The following is a 17,437-nucleotide window of genomic DNA, read 5'->3' as shown; positions in this document are numbered from 1 at the left end:
AGCAGCCCACGCTCATTAACCCACACCTGTGTTCTGGTGTGCAGTACGGAAACACACACACACTCACACACACACACACACACCTCAAAAGAAGACAAACTCTGTAACAAGCGTGTTTGCATAAATGGATTTGTGTACACTTGGCTAAGGACAAAAAAGAAACCACTGTAAACCAAAAATCCAGAAAATCACAGTTCTGAACCTCCAATCGAAAACCATATTTATTTCATAAGTAGAAAAGAAATGATATTATAATTTGACTGTTTAATGATGTATTTAATATTTGGCTATTTGGCTCAATTTGACTAGAGTGTTAGTTTGTGGCTAGTGTGTTAACTTGGGTCTAGCATATTTTATAACTTGTGGCTATCAAGCCAGTAGCGTGGTCATAATTTTAGCTTGTGGCTAGCAAGTCAGTATTGTGGCTAGTGTTTTAGCTTGTGGCCAAAATATCAACTTGCGACTAGTGTGTCAGTATTGTGACCAGAGTGTTAGTTCATGGCTAGTGTGTTAGTATGTGTCTAGCATAATAACTTGTGGCTAGCAAGCCAGTATTGTGGCTAGAATTTTAGCTTGTGGCTAACAGTTTAACGTGTGGCTCGCAAGCCACTATTGTGGCTAGAATTTTAGCTTGTGGCTAGCAAGTCATTGTTGTGGCTAGAATATCCACTTGTGGCTAGCGTGTCAGTATTGTGGTTAGATGTTAGTTAGTGGCTAGTGTTTTAGCTTGGGTCTAGCACATTAACTTGTGGCTAGCAAGCCGGTATTGTGGCTAGAATTTTAGCCTGTGGCTAGCAAGTCATTGTTGTGGCTAGTGTCTAAGCTTGTGGCTAGCGTGTCAGTATTGTGGCTAGAGTGTTGGTTCATGGCTAGTGTTTTAGCTTGTGTCTAGCACATTACCTTGTGGCAAGCAAGCCAGTATTGTGGCTAGAATTTTAGCTTGTGGCTAACAGTTTAACGTGTGGCAAGCAAGCCAGTATTGTGGCTAGAATTTTAGCTTGTGGCTAACAGTTTAACGTGTGGCATGCAAGACAGTATTGTGGCTAGAATTTTAGCTTGTGGCTAACAGTTTAACGTGTGGCATGCAAGACAGTATTGTGGCTAGAATTTTAGCTTGTGGTTAACAGTTTAACGTGTGGCATGCAAGACAGTATTGTGGCTAGAATTTTAGCTTGTGCCTAGCAAGTCAGTATTGTGGCTAGTGTCTAAGCTTGTGGCTAGCGTGTCAGTATTGTGGCTAGTGTCTAAGCTTGTGGCCAAAATATCAACTTGCGGCTAGTGTGTCAGTATTGTGACCAGAGTGTTAGTTCATGGCTAGTGTGTTAGTATGTGTCTAGCATAATAACTTATAACATAAGTTATAATAACATAATAACTAGTGTCTAAGCTTGTGGCTAGCGTGTCAGTATTGTGACCAGAGTGTTAGTTCATGGCTAGTGTGTTAGTATGTGTCTAGCATAATAACTTATAACATAAGTTATAATAACATAATAACTAGTGTCTAAGCTTGTGGCTAGCGTGTCAGTATTGCGGTTGGAGTTTTAGCTTGTGGCTAATATATTAACTTGTGGGTTGCGTGGGTATCGTGATTAGAGAGTTAGCTTGTGGCTAGTGTGTTAACTTGGGGCTAGCGCATCAGTTTGAGACACTATTAAGCACAGCCTTCGGTTTAAATGTTGTACTTGATGGGTGTTTAAATAGCAGCAGGAACAGCTCTACTCTCAGGGTCAAAGGGTCAATGATCTGGTCATCTCATGCATGGTGTGTTTCGTGCTTACATACAGCTTGGCTTCAGTGCTCAGATCTCCCTCTGGTGAGTGCTATTATAGTGATATTCACACAGACACTGAGCCACATTAGCATCGGCAGACAAGAAACTAAAGCAAAATCACAAATCTACAGAGTTCTCCTCATCCTATTCCAAATTCATTACAACTACAACTCTCCCTGCAGCGCAACCCAACACCAGCTCTTCTCACTGTGCAAGTATCTGTCTGTCTGTGCTGGGCCCGCTGTGGCTCTGCTGTAATCCAGTTCTATTAACACCTCTGACCCTGTGCTGTTAGCCCCACTCCTCTCTCCACACTGTCTATTTGTCTTTGTGCAGGGGCAGCGCGCTGACGTAGTCCAGTCCGGCTCCTCTGGGAGTCCGGTGATGGCTATCCATGCCTGACTGTTATGACTATCCCCGATAAGAGCTCTGGCCCCTCTGGCCAAAGCCAGCGACGGAGGCAGACGGGATGTTTCAGAAAGAAGCCGAGAGACTTTTCTGGATGGTTGTTTTGTGGCTGTTGCAGTTGTTGTTGTTCCACGTCGGTATCATAACTAGAGTGTTTGCTTGTAGCTATAATCTTTATATGTGACGATCGTGTCAGTATTATGACTAGTGTATTAGCCTGTCACTAACATCCTAACCTTCTGAGGCACTGAAGGTCTTCCTAAAACACAACACCCAGTGTTACTGTAGCTGTTACAGAGATGAGCTTTTATGGAAGGCTACCGCACAGCTTCCATAAACTCTTGGAAGAAAGGAGCACAAAAATGCTAAATAACAGACTTAAAAATTCGAGTGTGTCTCATAAAATGAGGTGACAGGATTTTACACAGTGTCCTCGCCCAGTTTCCGGCAGCTGCCGGCGAGTATCACTTTTATAGATGGTTTGTCACAGATGGTCCAACAGATGTCTCTGTGGTCTTCAGCAAGTGTGTGTATGTGTGTGTGTGTGTGTGCATACGTGTATCTGTGTGTGTGTGTGTGCACGAATGCGGGCAGGATCTCGTAGATGTGCTCCTCGTCAATCGTTACGCTGTCAAGTGGAGCCTTGAGAGTGCTCCTTATAAAAAGTAAAGCGAAAGTACTTGAGCGCATAAATTGGCGGCTGAAATCTGAGCATTGTGTCAGGCAGACACACACAGACAGGCTTTTTCCTGGGGCCGGATCCTGATGAGCACCATTAGCGGCGATTCCAAGCCAGCGCGGCCTTAGAGGGAGAGTGTAGCTTTTGGAGTCAAGCCCTGGGCGTGTCGAGAGTCTAGTCAAAATATGAACCCGTACTAAGGAAAAAAATAATAATAATAATAAAAAAGGAGACTGCTCACAGCGTGTGCCTACTAAATGTCATATGTATCACTGAGAATAATCTCGGCGGATGAATGCAGAATGGGGGAAGAGGAAAGGAGAGGAATCACGCATGGTAAGAGAAGAGGAACAATCTGTCTGGAATAATCTGGAGGGAAGAGCAGCGCCGACAGGTTTGTGCGCACACCTGTCCCTTTTTAAGATGACGAAATGAGGTGGGATTATGTATTTTAGACATAACACTTACCTAACTAGGGGCTGTATTACAGAAGAACTGTACATCATTTTAAATTAGTGAAAACATTGAATATTGCTTCTTATAAAAATTTTGTAATAACATTATAACATTTCATATATTATTATTATTATTATTATATTATAATATAATAATATTGGACACACTTTTTTACTTTTTCTATTGTTTTAATCATTACTTCTTAAAGCAAACTAAACTATCTGTAATGCCTTGGAATTCGATCTAGAATTAGATCATTCCAGTAGATAAATGCATAAAATTGTGTCTAGAAATTCAGACAATGACATATGTCTATATTACATTATACAGAGGAAATATTAATAATAATAAAAGGTAACAAATTAGCTAATAAAGATTACTTCTATACAAAAGCAGTACAATAAAAAAGACAGTTACTGTATCAGTTCATAATAATGATGATACTGATATGATTCTGATATCATAATGTATCCCTTCTAAAAATATATATATATACAATATACAGAAATAAGTTAAACATTCTCACGACAGTCTCATGATGTGAAATGTTAGAAATGGACTATATTTATATTTTATATTTAAGAACTGTATTTATTTATAGAAATAATTATCTGCCATTGAGATAGTTTCAATACTCACAAATAAATTAACCTTAAATCAATGAAATAATTGTATAATAGAGTTACCGCAATCACGTAATGACAAATAACAGACACACTGTAAAGCCATAGCATTAAAAAACACTATCAGATGAAGTGAATAACCCTGATTACCTCATGGGCCCATGTAAAGGAATGAGATCTACATATTAGGCAGCAAATGAACATTGGTCAGTTGTTTAAGTTCAAGTGTTAGAAGTAGTAAAAAGTGTAAGCATCTAGTGACAATTTGTGATGGCCAGATGACTAGATGACTGGGTCAGAGCATCTCTAAAACATCAGGCAGGTCTTGTGGGGTGTTCCTGGTATGCAGGGCCCAAAGATGGACAACCGGTGAACCGGCAGCAGTGATATTAGATCTCAAGGCTCACTAGTGTGCATAGCTTGTCTGGTCCGAACCCACAGAAACTGCTGGCTGTGCTGGTCTGGTGGAGCACATGCCTTAAAGGCTGACGGAATGAGAGGGACCTACACAATACTAGGCAGGTGGTTTTAATGTTATGGCTGATCAGTGTATATTGCCTATAGATTTAAGAGCATTTCACTTGCCAAGGTATCCTTTTTTACAGTGTATGCAGAAACCCGTACTAGTTTCCTGCCCTACCGAGCTTGATTTAAAATTCAGGTTAGTATGAGCTCGTTCCCATGAACATGACTAAAACAGCCTGCCAGGGAAATATATAATTACAGTATCTGAGTGTAATGGATACACTGTACGTACTATCCGCTGTGTGTGTTTGTGTGTGTCTGTGTGTGAGTGTGTATGATGGAGAAGGAAAATACAGACAGTTAGAGAAGGGGGCTTTAGTTCTGTCTTGGTCATGTGGGCGCTAACAAGCTTACTGAAGCAACTTCAATATCCTTCAATGTCATGCTGAAATGAAAAGGAATAGTTCAATACAGCTCCATGCTAATGCTACACGTCGTCCATTCCCAGTATCGTGTGGCGTGACCAAATGAGTGCGTTCGGTTGCATAAAGGGGGAAAAGCTGATATCTTCAGTAATCAGGATTTCGAAAAGGGGCATCAAATGAAGCTGAGGAATAGACTGAAAAGGGAAAAGAAAAAAAGGATGTTCTAACATGCAATCATGCCTCCTCTCCATGGCACGGGTATCTTTACTGCTTTCTGTGGCTCCATCTTGCTCACAGACTGTGAGCTAATCATTACAGGATTCACTTACCTCAGAGCCCAGTCCAGAAGTGCCCGCCCAGGCCCCCCTCCCACCTCATGTATTGTATTTATTACTGTGTGTTTCCATGAATACACTTCATCACAGCTGAAGCTGTATGAATGTTTCTTGGCCTTATTTGATCTAAAATGACTAATCAAGATTGTTCAAAAGTTGGAATCACTCAATAATCATTTATATGAGGTAGACTGAGATGAATTGAGGTAAACGAGAGGTAAACAAGATTAGATCCTCGTTTAAAACAATGAATTTTTTATTTGAATTTTAAGCAACATTATGTAGCACTTGTACCTAAAAATAGCTGTAAAATCAAGCTTATGCTCCCTTGGTAATAGGGAGGATGGTGTATCTGCCATTGCCACTTTGGGCTTGGCACACCGGCTACAACTATGTAACTCCGGTGAAGCGTGCATGAGATCTATGTAACCCTGCGTGAGATTATGTAAAGTGCTGTAATATTACTCCACATAATTTCTTTACTTCCGATGCCGGTTCTTTATCTTTCTGCTGGTCAACAAATGCACTTTTGTTGCTGCCCAAAAAGGAGGGTGTATTAATCCATAGTGATTTGTATTTACGGGAGTGGTGTAAAAGTGAAATATGCTCCCCAACTAAAGGGGGGGTCCAACAGCAAATAGTACCAGTTCTCACATAATGCTGCTTTAACTTCATTCTCAATGCTTTACAGCTTTCTCAGTGATCATGGAATGACTGCCAGACTCTTTCTTATTCTTACATGTAACATTTTTTCATTTGTACAGCTTTCCACAAATAATTTGATCGCTTTACAACCAAGTACAAGCTTTTTAGAGTCCATAGCATCATTTATAACTCCCATATTTCTACATGCAAAAATGGTGATTCCAAACTTTTGAACAGTAAGTCCAAACTTTTAAATTGTGGTGCACTCTTCGGAACCTACCTCCCATCCATAAGTGGTTTCTTTGACCGTGGCACTCTGCAGTCCATTGTATGGTCCGAAACGCTCACCCATCCCGATTTTGGTTCTGGCCCAGATTCCTAGGCCGGCTCCAGGGACGGAGGACTCGCGCAGCTCCAGGTTGGAGGGGATAGGAATGTCGTCAGGAATGTAGACAGGCACCTCGTAGGGTGAGCCCTCTTTCGGGGTGAAGTCCTCGTTATTGGGCTGGGGGGAGGCAGGCCCAACAGCGATCGGGGACATGATGCTGTCTTCCGTCTCCTCTTCGGCGCTCTCGCCTGCCGCAGGGTTGAGCTCTGTGTCGTACATGCTTTCTACTGCCTCGCTGTCATCTGAAACAATAAATAAAACAGGTGGGTCAGGCTATGGTCAGCTTGGATATTTTAGATTATTTGCAATTTCTCGCCTCATTGGCGTCAAAGTACTGGTATCACTGGCAAACCGAGGGTCATCACATCACTGCGCCAAACATCAGTTACTTTCAACACCACTTCCCCCACTCTAGTCACCAGACAGATGCTTGTGGGGTCGTATCTCAACTGGCCTTCTTCACCCTCTAAAGATGGAAAACCTGAGCCCTTTGAAATGACTCTCGGTTACCACGCCATTCCAGACCGCTCCAGCCTAACGAGACTGCTGCTGGGTTTGTTCCATTCACTCACAGCCTCTACCATTTCCTGTCCGATCATCTTACAGATAATAAGACCCAATGACCCTGCGGTCTGACGCCATCGCCAGCCATCCTCAACCTCTCCCATAGTCACCTATGTTTATTGTCATTCCACGCCTGACAGAGTAATTGTGGTGCTTAGCCGTTGTGGTTAAAGACGGTAAGAGGCTGTCGACTAAGAGCAGGAGCTGTGCAGATGTGATACCCAAGGCCTTCCTTCTAGGGCTGTCCTGCAGATATCAGTGACGCAAACATAAGAAAGGAGCAAAATCAAAAGATTCAGATATTCAAAAGATTCAATAATTCATTGTAGAGGATAAGGACGGCGCTTGTCTTCACAGTATATGCATGCAATTGCTACATTACTTTTTTGTAGGGGGGAACGAGGTGCAGGGGGGGGGGTATGGGGGGTTAATGCAAGGCAATAGCCACTTTCCCTAGTCTCCATGACAACAACCATGCCACCGCACACGCATGGACTCAGTGTAATTTGTAGAAGCACCACTGCAGTTTGCTATCCAAACACAGGACCAGCAATCAGGGCTAACTAGGCCGCAATTACGCCAGGAGTGCTTCCAATCAGCCAGACTCAGCCCCCTGTGAGCACTGCCAAGAACACAACTTTATGGCTCCAAACTGTTTCCTTTCAAATTGAAATGCTATTTACTTGTAAGCAACATAAACCAAGCTGTGAAACGGGGGGGGGGGGGGGGATGCAGTCATTCCTTAGCATGACTAAGGTGAACCAGTTAGGTGCGCGATTTTCACTCTTTCAAGCTTTTCTGGTCAATTTCACACACAGACAAACGCTGCTGTAAACAAGAGGAAAGTAGCGTGACGCAAGTACAGTGAAGCGAGCAAGAATTTATTTTTTTCCAACATCGCTCTGGGAAACCTTGGCGAACTGAGCTGATAGAACCAAAAATGCAATGTGTTCTATTAGACCAAATACTCGTACAGTTCCCTGTGGATTCTCACTCATAAAAAAAGAGAGAGAGAGAGAGAGAAAAAACCCAGGTCTGGGAATGAACTGACGGATGGAACTGTAGATGTAAATGTGAAATATGAACACTGGTGACAGAGCCTCTCGAACCCAACAATCCTGAGAGATCCAGGAAATTTATCTTATAAAAAGAGGCCAGTAAAAAAAAGGGAACACAAACGCTTTTAAAACAGATCCTGCGTCATCCTGCGATTTTGAGGGCGAAGAAACGTTTTCCCAATTTCTTTAATGATCAGACTTCACTGGAGCCTCAGACCAGCCAGGCAATTAACTGAAGAACATGTGGCCCAGTAGTAGCTTCCCCGTTTCACAGATCAATTAAAGTTTTACAGCCGCAGCCTATCTGGTGGTGTTTGCAAGAATCAAAAGTGTTTTCAAAACCATTAAAACTTTTTTCTCCCCCTCCACCCCCCCCAACACCATCCCCTCGCCCCCACCGCCCCTCCACCCCTCTGCACCACACCACACCACCTCCTCCTTCCTTCTATTTGGCATCTGACCCGTCAAGTAGAATTTTCAACAAGCAAAGACAGGGTAGGAAAATCTATTAAATACTCCAGTTAAAGTGGCCTGCAGAAACACACACATATAAGCCAGTGATGTAAATCACGTATATTCAAGAGGTCTGACTGTAATGTGCAAAAACACAGTGCGAGATGGGGCAACCGTCGACACCGCAGGGCTGAAAAAACCCAATGCCATTTACAAGCTCTTACAGCTGAGCATTAGGAACATGTGTCTGAGATTTGCCTGTTCTTAATGCGGTGATATCACACCACTTGGAAGAGGACAGGCAGGAGAGAGACGGCAGCGCTTTCTACTGTGCGGCGATTCTGAAGTCTTGACCTTCACTCATTCATACAGCACACTTTTTTTTTATAATCTTAGAGACACCCTCGTACCTCTGAAATGGTAACACCAGGGGAGAAGGCCTGATTCTTCTCAGACTTGCCTGCTTCTGATTAATCTTCCTCGTAAACTTTGTCCTTCTTGTTTAACAACTTCAGTATCTGGAGCTGCCCAGAGACAGACTGACATTTCCAGCATTTGGCTGATGCTCTCATCCAGAGTGACTTACATCTGAACCACATTACACAGGTAGGAGAATGCAGCGTTACAGCGAGTCCTGCCCATGCATTCTTAGTGATGTAGCACAGTGGGCTACATAAACCCCTGTCTCCCACTACCACTATGTGCAGTTTTCTTCTAATTATTAGTACTATTTCTACTAATCCTAGTAGAGGATTACTAGTCCTGTCCATTTGTCCTGTACATACAAATCTACTTGCCACTCTCCTTTCTCATTAGGGGCCTGACCCTCAGCTCTGTGAAGCTCCTGTACAAATAAAACAGTGTTGATCTGCTCAGAACGGATCCCGAGCCAAAAAGGAAAAGAACAGAACATTTTTGAGAAAAGCAAAATAAGAAAATAACGCTGACATTTTGAACTCGGGGAGGAGGGGGGGGCTGAGCTGCTTTGCTAAGGGTCTCTGCGTGGACTAGCGATGTTAGCACTGTCTCCCAGGGGCCTTTTAAGTAGAGGGGTGGGGAAGCCAGAGACAGATAGTGCCTTCCTCTGTGCCTCTCCATGTTTTCTCTCTCGCTCATACTGAACTATTTATCCTGATTACACCGGGCCGCCATCATTAATTCGCACCTTGGGGGTCCTGCTCTCCTCCAAGCTTGGCCCACAATGAGACGCTTGTTCGGCTTTGTTATTCCACTGGAAAACTACTGTGCGGCCTGGGCCGCGACACGAAGGCATCAGATTTATTTGATAAATCGTAAAAGCATCGCTTTAAAACAGGGGCCTTTGTTATTGCGGGCCACACCAGAAGACAGGGGAGATACTGACGCATGCTTGAGCACTTACGCTCACACACACACACACACACACACACACACACAGAGTTCCTCTGCCTTCCTGAGGTGGTCTTTAACAGCTTTAACTGCCAGAAGAGTCTGCTTCAAATATCTGCTTAATGCGCTGGTATTTTCACTGATATGTGAACACTAGGCCAATGGGAACAGCTTTAGTTATAGATATTGATAAAGATATATAAGCACCAGCTAGATACCTCTGAACTGACAGTGGCCTAAGGGTCTGTAGGTGGGCCCCCACTTTAGTTCCTAACTTTCATAGCTCACATAGTACCTTTGTACCTCACATAGCACCAACGTAGTAACCACATTTATTTATAGTAGGCCCTGGATGCTTAGTCTTAGGTCTTTTCTCTAGGGCAATTCCACCGCTTCTTACACAGTTATGATGTAAACAAAGTCCTTCAGAGTGGTTGATGTGAAACGCTGCGTTCGAGAGAAACATAGCAAATCAGAATTGGAGCATTGGCCTTGGAGATGGGAAGCAGACATCGAGAGAGCTGAACTTCTCTAAAAGTGACAATACAGAAAGCTCTGCATAATTTAGCGGTTAAGACGTAAACCAGGTCCTTCAGAGTGGCTGATGTGAAATACTGCGTTCTAGAGAAGCTCACCAAGTCAGAATTGTTCACAGTGGTGGCGATGGGAGCCAGGCAATTTCTCTAAACGTTACATGATAGAGAGCTCTTGCTCTTGCTCTTCTGATTTTCTACTATTCACCACTGTCACGTATAAGCCAGAAGAAACTTGCTAACTGGTTAACTGGTCATTTGTTATTGTTGATTATGTTTTTTTTTTGGATTGTAGACATTGTGACCTCTGGGTAATGTCACCACCGCTGTAACGAAATTCGAGCTGGTAGGTTTCTCAACAATGAACTGAAAAAAATAAATAAATTCAATTTAGTGGGATTCTTCTTTATGAACAACAAATAATACGACATCTAAAGACTAAGCGGTTTAAGGTCAAAATAATAAAAATGAGAACAGCGAGTCTGAGAAGCCACTCCATTCACATTTCAGTGTATTCGCAGCTTGACGCGCACCAGCGTATTTTCCTCTCAGCATGTCTGACTGCAGCCATCCCTGTTCTCTCGTGTTTACGGATGCCCTGCGCTAAATGGGATGTGAAGTGAAGGGATCTTGCAGTCAAATAAACTGCCTTTTCCCAGGGACTCACACTGCCAGTAAAATGTCTGATCCAGTGCGGCACTGAAGCGCTCTCTGGCGAATTAACTGTTAAGCCCCTTCACACGTGCACTTTTACCCAGGTATTCACTGGTAATTAAACCGGAAGGGGTTAAATGTGAACACAAGCCCAAATGTGCCCAAATTCCCATAAAGTATACATGGCTAATTAGCTGGAGAACTAATGCGTGAACAGAAGCCGATGCGTTGCGGCTTCTTGGGTGCGTTTCTGTGCAGTTTTGTGAGGGAAAGCTCCAGACTGGAGTCAGAAATAAAGGAATTGCTGGTCATTGAAACTGAGGATTTCACTGTTTTAGGACTTTTATGGCAAGTTTGAATGAATGCATGGCAGAAAAATACAGTTAAAAGGTTGCATGCGTGAAGAACGCAAAGGCCAACCAATAAGAGGCTATTTGTACACATAATTCCATTGATGTGATCAGTGATTGGGGCATTGCAGACAGCACAATCAGTCACAACAAGCTCAAATCACCCTTCCCCTTTTTTTTTTTTGCATTTTCAAGTTAAAAACACACACGTCCAATGGTTCTTCCTCCCTTTCTCTTTTAGGATGGTATGTCAACACTGAGCAATGATAAGAGGTATGTGTTGAGCCACCCCCCCCCCCCCAAAAAAAAAAAAAGCAAAGCAAATTCTAAATAAGCCAACAAGAATGTCCAAATAAGGGGAAAAGCAGCTCTGGGTCTGTTAAAAGAGGCTCGGATGACAGAAATGAAAAATGAGCAGAGGTTTGAGCAACAGCTTCAAAACAGTTGTGGCAGCAGCAGCAGCAGCGCTGACCGAAAAGCCTTTCAAAGGTGCCATGTAGCCCAATGTGGTGCTCGCGCTCTTAATAATCCAGAAATATGGTCCCACTTACGGAATTATTGCCGTCATTAGAGCCACAAAGGGGAACTCTTTACCTGTTGCGCTTTAATCAAAGCTTTGATGATTTGATCTGGACCTAGAACCGAAGAAAAAGAAAAGATGTCTGGCAGTAAAAAAATCAAACACGCATATACGAGGAGAGGAGGGGAGGGGATAAAAAATGTGTGATCTTTTCCATGGCACCGGGGCTTTTTCATTGACGCAAGAAACGTGTGTGAAAAAGGGGCGCGAGGGACGGTCCGCTAGGTTGCCGAATATGCTTTCCAGAAAACCTGCGCTTGTTTCCCCTTGTAAAAGCAGCGGGGATTGTTTCCAAGCAACACTTAAAGTAGCAATATTGCCTCGCCGCTGAGGTGAGTGCCATGGGGCAGATTGAAACCAGGGGAGTTCCCCCTCATGCCTACTCGGCGAGAGGTGCTTGGGTCCACGCTCCAAAGTGTTTTGGGATAGAGGGACGACTAGAGATAGCCCCTTAAACTCTTTTCCAAGTTTATACACACACACAGTCCATCTGTGTGTACACTGCCCAAGCCAGTGCAAACTGGAAAGCGCGAGCGGCCTCTCCCCACCTCATCTGCTGGAGGAAGACAAACTGGCTGAAGAAAGTGCTAAAGGAACTGACCTTGACCATTGCGGCTGCCCGAACAGTCAATACACAATGGCTGCTAAAAGGCTGAGTGGTCTGTGAGCTAGCCCACAGCGCTGGACAGCGTGCCAGGAACTGTGCGAGCCTCATTTGAGCTGAAAATGAAATTCGGAGCCTCCACAATGACCCAGAGCAGCTAATTTGTTATTGCATATTGTGACGCCTTTTCCTGTGATGTAGTATCAAGGGACGGAGGGAGGGAGCGGGTGTCGATATTAACAATAGTAACCGCGCTTACATGATTCATTTCCCTATTGATTAGCAGTATCCACTTAAATAAATGGAAAGGGCTCCAGTCCGTACGCCACAGTAACGCGATAACGCTTTCAAGCGACACTGCGCAGTGTGAAAGAATGTGGGGGCGGACGCACACTGCTAAGCTAGCTGCGAGATAGCTCTGTTCAAGGTGCCGTGATCCATGGCAGCGTTCGTAACACCTTTTGCGTTTAATAGAGGAACGTAATTAGAAGGCTTAAAGAGTCCCCACACCTGGCTTTACAAGGCCTAATCAGTTGCCACGCTCATATTAGGGCCTGCAGGAGTGAGACTGTAAGTGTGTGCGTACTCCAGTCTGTGGTTGTGTGTGTATATGTGTGCACAAGAGAGAGAGAGAGAGAGAGAGAGAGAGAGAGCAAGGGAGAGAGCATGTGCTGCTCCTGTCAGGCTCCTGATTGCCATTCTAGTCCGCCGCTCTCCCTGGGGAGCAGCACAGGGCCTTCCACAGACATTTATTAACACGACAGATTAATAGCTCTGGGGGAAAGACATTTTCAGAAACATGATAAATATTAATAATAATCAATACTAACTTACATTTGCCAAATTGAGTCGCAAACATCACCCAGGGAAAGGGGTGGGGGACTTGGGTAGGGGGGTAGGGGGGTGGGGGGGTGGGTAAAGAGGCAGGTGTGAGATAGAAAGAGAAAAAGAGCAAGAGCAAGAGAGGGAGAGAGAGAGAGAGAGAAGGGGGAGAAAGAGCAGCAGCAGTGGCGGCGACAGAGGGTTAGTTTGCTAATAAGTGCCAGAAGGCTTCAGTCTGGCCAATGACAGGATAGCATATGCTCCACATACACCGAAAAGAGTGGCTGCTATTAATAAAATAATGCCGCAGATTCTTTCAATCATAGAGGGGAAATGTCATTTTGCAATGTCTTTTTTTCCCCTTAGCAAAGAAACACGAACCCTCAAAGACTTTCTGCAACAATTCAACTGGGTTGTATTTATATGCAGCTCTTTACAGCATAGGCTGTGGAGGGGTAGCTTTACAGAAAGCCCCAGGCAGGGCAAAGCCTCCACATGGGCTGAAAAAGCCGCACTGAGGGTCGAGGTTAGACCACCAGCTAGTAAGCTACCTATGTTAGTTGGCTAGCTTAAGCTGTGGTGTGGTAGCTCCCATTAGTATTAGCTTAAAGGTTGGTTAAGACAAGCACACTGCTTTGGAGAAGGCCTGCTATTGCAACTAAAGATGTGTCTTACATTGGTTTATTAGAGCTTTTATTAGAATACACTAGAAAATAATGGAGATCATTCATGTCAGCTCCGGCTAGCATTCACTGACTAAGGTATATTTAGCTAATATACTAAGGTATACTTAGCAAAACTGGGTCCAAGGAAAGGCACTGCCAGCTGGATTGTACTGTAGACATTTAAGATAGGAACCTAGGAAGCAACATAAGCAGGAAAACCTCACTAGAACATTAAGAAGAAGCATTGAAATTGTTGCTCATATAAAGTGCACATGGGGGAAACACTGAGCTGAAGCAATATTAAATAATAGGTACTCATAGGTACCTATAGGTAAGCATAGGTAAATCAGAGGTACAACAATCCTACTGCATATAAGCATTAACAGGGAAGGTTTTATTCCGCCCCACCTTCTGCACCATTTAGCTGTGTAAGGGAAACTCACTGAAGTGACTGATTCACTTCATCACTACTCCATCGTAAAAAAAAGTCTCTCTGTTTTAGCCATGACTAGGTTTCACCTCTTTTCCTTCCTCTCTCTCTCCCCCACCCTCGCTCCTCTCTTCGCGTCTCCGGCCGTGCCTGTGTTTCAGCGGGCACATTACCATTTTGGCCTCAGGCTGCGAGCGCGGCCTCAGCGCAGCCGGACCAGTGACAGCTTATTCGGGAACGAATTCAACCTTTCCCCTCTTTCCTCCCTTTCCCCCGCTCGCCGGCCTCCCTCCATAAGAATTCAAATTTGTTTGCACTTCCCGAACGCGCTTGGAGGAAACGCTGGCCCTCAGATTTAATTGCAGGGCCTACACAGCCCTCTCTCTGTGGAAAAGGAGTCGGGGGTGGAAGAGGACTGGCCAGAACTGAAACTGAACACTTGTCTGAGCGGTGCACTTCAGTGAAGTTGCTAAAGGAGCTACAGCCGGGACACTACATCAAACTAACTGAGCAACACCAGGCATTTATCATAGAAGTCTGGCCTTCATCTGTATTTGTCCACAAATACTCATCCAGGAAATTATGCACGCACGGATGTTGCTCAACTGTTCAAGGGAATAGTTCAGTAATAAATCACATTTCTACATGTTTTTCACTTACTCCAAACTTAGTCGATCAGTCATCATGTTTGGCGTGTAAACGCTGCTTCAGAGCTACACGGCTAACGCAGGTAATGAAAAAGCGGATGCTTAGCTAAAACAGCAGTAGCGACTTTCTTGAGCGGCCTTCTTGAGTGAATGGTTCGTGAACCTGAAGGATGAAACTGACCTAGTATTAAGACCTAGTTTCATTTAATGAACCCTATATTCATTATTTAGTAATTAGTCCTAATGCAGAAACCATTATGGAGTCCCACAGGGCTCTATGTTAGGGTTTGTGGTTTTAGGGAAATGTACAGAGCAGTAACGTACTAAATAAGAGTGAAGAACTAAAGTGTGGACCTATGAACAGGGTTTAAAAGGATAAAGACAAAGTGACTCTGGAATACTTGGAGTACTATGAATAAAAGTGCTGCATGTCTGATTACTAGGCACAACTTCTCATCCGATTTCTTTATATCTGAGCAACCGGCGATGCTGAGACAGCTCCCGTATTAAAACAGCTTCATTTAGCGAACCACTGGGAATTTCAGCTCCAGGGAAAGAGAAGAGAAGTGAAAAAAAAATGCATTCATTTTTATTAGCAGGAAAAGCCATTGGTTTGGCCTGCAACGGTATCTGAGTGGGGGAAATGATTTTCACCTCTGGCATGGGGAGCACTCCCTGGCTATACATCACCCGATTACTCCTCGACTGGCCCCGGTCTTAGTCATTAGCCAGTGAATTAACGACAATCCACCATGCTATTAATCACACTGACAAAAGTGTTAGCATGCCACTGACCTGCTGCCACACAGGGACGCGAGGAAAGGGGGGTTGTTAGAGAGCACGAGCAGGAGGGAGGGAGGGAGAGAGAAAGAGAGAGAGAGAGAGAGAGAGAGAGAGAGAGAGAGAGAGAGAGAGAGAGAGAGGAACAGAGTAAATTGGGGTAGTGGCTGGGGGGAGGCAAAGGTACAGTGTGGAAGAGCTGCTAAACAGCATGACTTCAGCAGTGCAGAGGCAAAGCAGCCTCTATGGTTTGGGGAGGGGGAAGCAGAAAGGACAGAACGGAATGATGGAGATGGATGAAGGAGCGGACTTTGCGCCAGGATCACCTGAGCGCTCGCACATGGCTGCTTTTCACAATCCCGTGACCGCTAAACAAAGAATTTTTTTTTTCCTGACTTGTTTGTTGAGCACTTTTTTGTATGGGTAGTGCAGGCCACTCAAGGGCATATCACAAATGGAACTGTTCTCATTTTTAATGTTTGCTCATTTTCTGATTTGAATTGACACTGGCAGATACGGGGCAAGGAGTGTGTGCCTAAAATGTGATGCTATCACACTTTGAGGTCACACTCGCTGCTCGGTTTCCGTTGAAAAGTGGATGGTTGAAAGTCATGCTTCAGAATGTACTGATTCTACATCTGCTCTCAGATCCACTAGTAGAATGGGACAGCATACTGTAAGGCTAATTCATAGAATTAGATCATTATCAGTAGATAACTGCACACATTTTTTTATTGTAGTAGATATCTACAATATTTAATAACATATTGATTGTAAATGTTTAGGAGATGCTGAACTACTATGCATTTTTATTCATTTCACTGCATTTGTCTGCAGTAGAAATGATTTCTCTGAGCTGCTAATCCTGATTGACATGCAAATCATCTCTGTTATAGCAAAATTTTTAACCATCTAATAATGCAGCTGTCTTTTAAATTTCATTTCTCATGTCAATTAAACAAATGAAATTCTGAATTTATAATAGGTTTGTTATTATTATTACTATTATTATTATTATTAAGGAGAATCACACAATTTTTTCCAAACAATTCTGCCTAATTCAGTTGATGAGACCAGCGTCTGCATCGTATCACTGTAATTCCACTGCCTTTTATTACCGTGAAGCATATTTGCAAGTACATGCAGGGCCTGTTGACACCTGGCATTGGTAGCTTCTGGATAAACCTTGACCAGATTCTGTTTACACGTGTCATTAAACCGTATCCCCAGTATCAACAATTGCCCTATCTGGAAATACGACTGCTTATTTAACCTGAAAGGGATCTCACTCTGTAATGCTGCTCTCATCTACCGGTAAATAAGCACAGTAATAATTACTCGTATTAGCACCTTTTTCGCCTAACAAAATCTGATTGTATCAAATGTGGGTGAGATCCGTCTCTGATGACGTCTCTGAACGTGTAATTCGCTCACAATGCTTCCTGTGGGTGTTTCCATCTGGCTTTTCATGTGGGCAAGATCACCAAAAATGCATGTTACTGCCAGGTGTAAATAGGCCCTATGATGTAAATCCAGATTTCTGTGCTATACCGTGACTGAACTTAAGCTGAATCAACCAATACCATCCAACACCACCTAACAGACAACTTACTTGCTCTGATTTGCAGTCTCTCTCATTTGCCACCATCTGTTTTCTGCATAAATCACCTGCTGAGAAGAATTTCACTCTCCAGACACCACCACTGTGAACAATTCTGAGGCCTTAAGTGTTCT

At 43.7% G+C, this 17,437-nt stretch overlaps 1 protein-coding gene across 7 annotated transcripts in view; it reads right to left on the bottom strand.

Moving 5' to 3' along the window:
- The window catches only part of prdm16 (PR domain containing 16), a 248,700-nt gene that overhangs the window by 163,355 nt on the left and 67,908 nt on the right, over positions 1-17,437 (bottom strand). For all 7 annotated transcript variants that reach the window (XM_072682297.1, XM_072682298.1, XM_072682299.1 and 4 more), the window contains exon 2: positions 6,088-6,437. In XM_072682297.1, the coding sequence (XP_072538398.1) occupies positions 6,088-6,437 (350 nt within the window). The remainder of the gene's footprint in view (positions 1-6,087; positions 6,438-17,437) is intronic.

Source organism: Salminus brasiliensis, chromosome 6 (genome assembly GCF_030463535.1).
Source record: "Salminus brasiliensis chromosome 6, fSalBra1.hap2, whole genome shotgun sequence".
Classification (NCBI taxonomy): domain Eukaryota; kingdom Metazoa; phylum Chordata; class Actinopteri; order Characiformes; family Bryconidae; genus Salminus; species Salminus brasiliensis.
The sequence above is the reverse complement of the archived record's forward strand: the minus strand, read 5'-3'. Positions and strand labels throughout refer to the sequence as shown.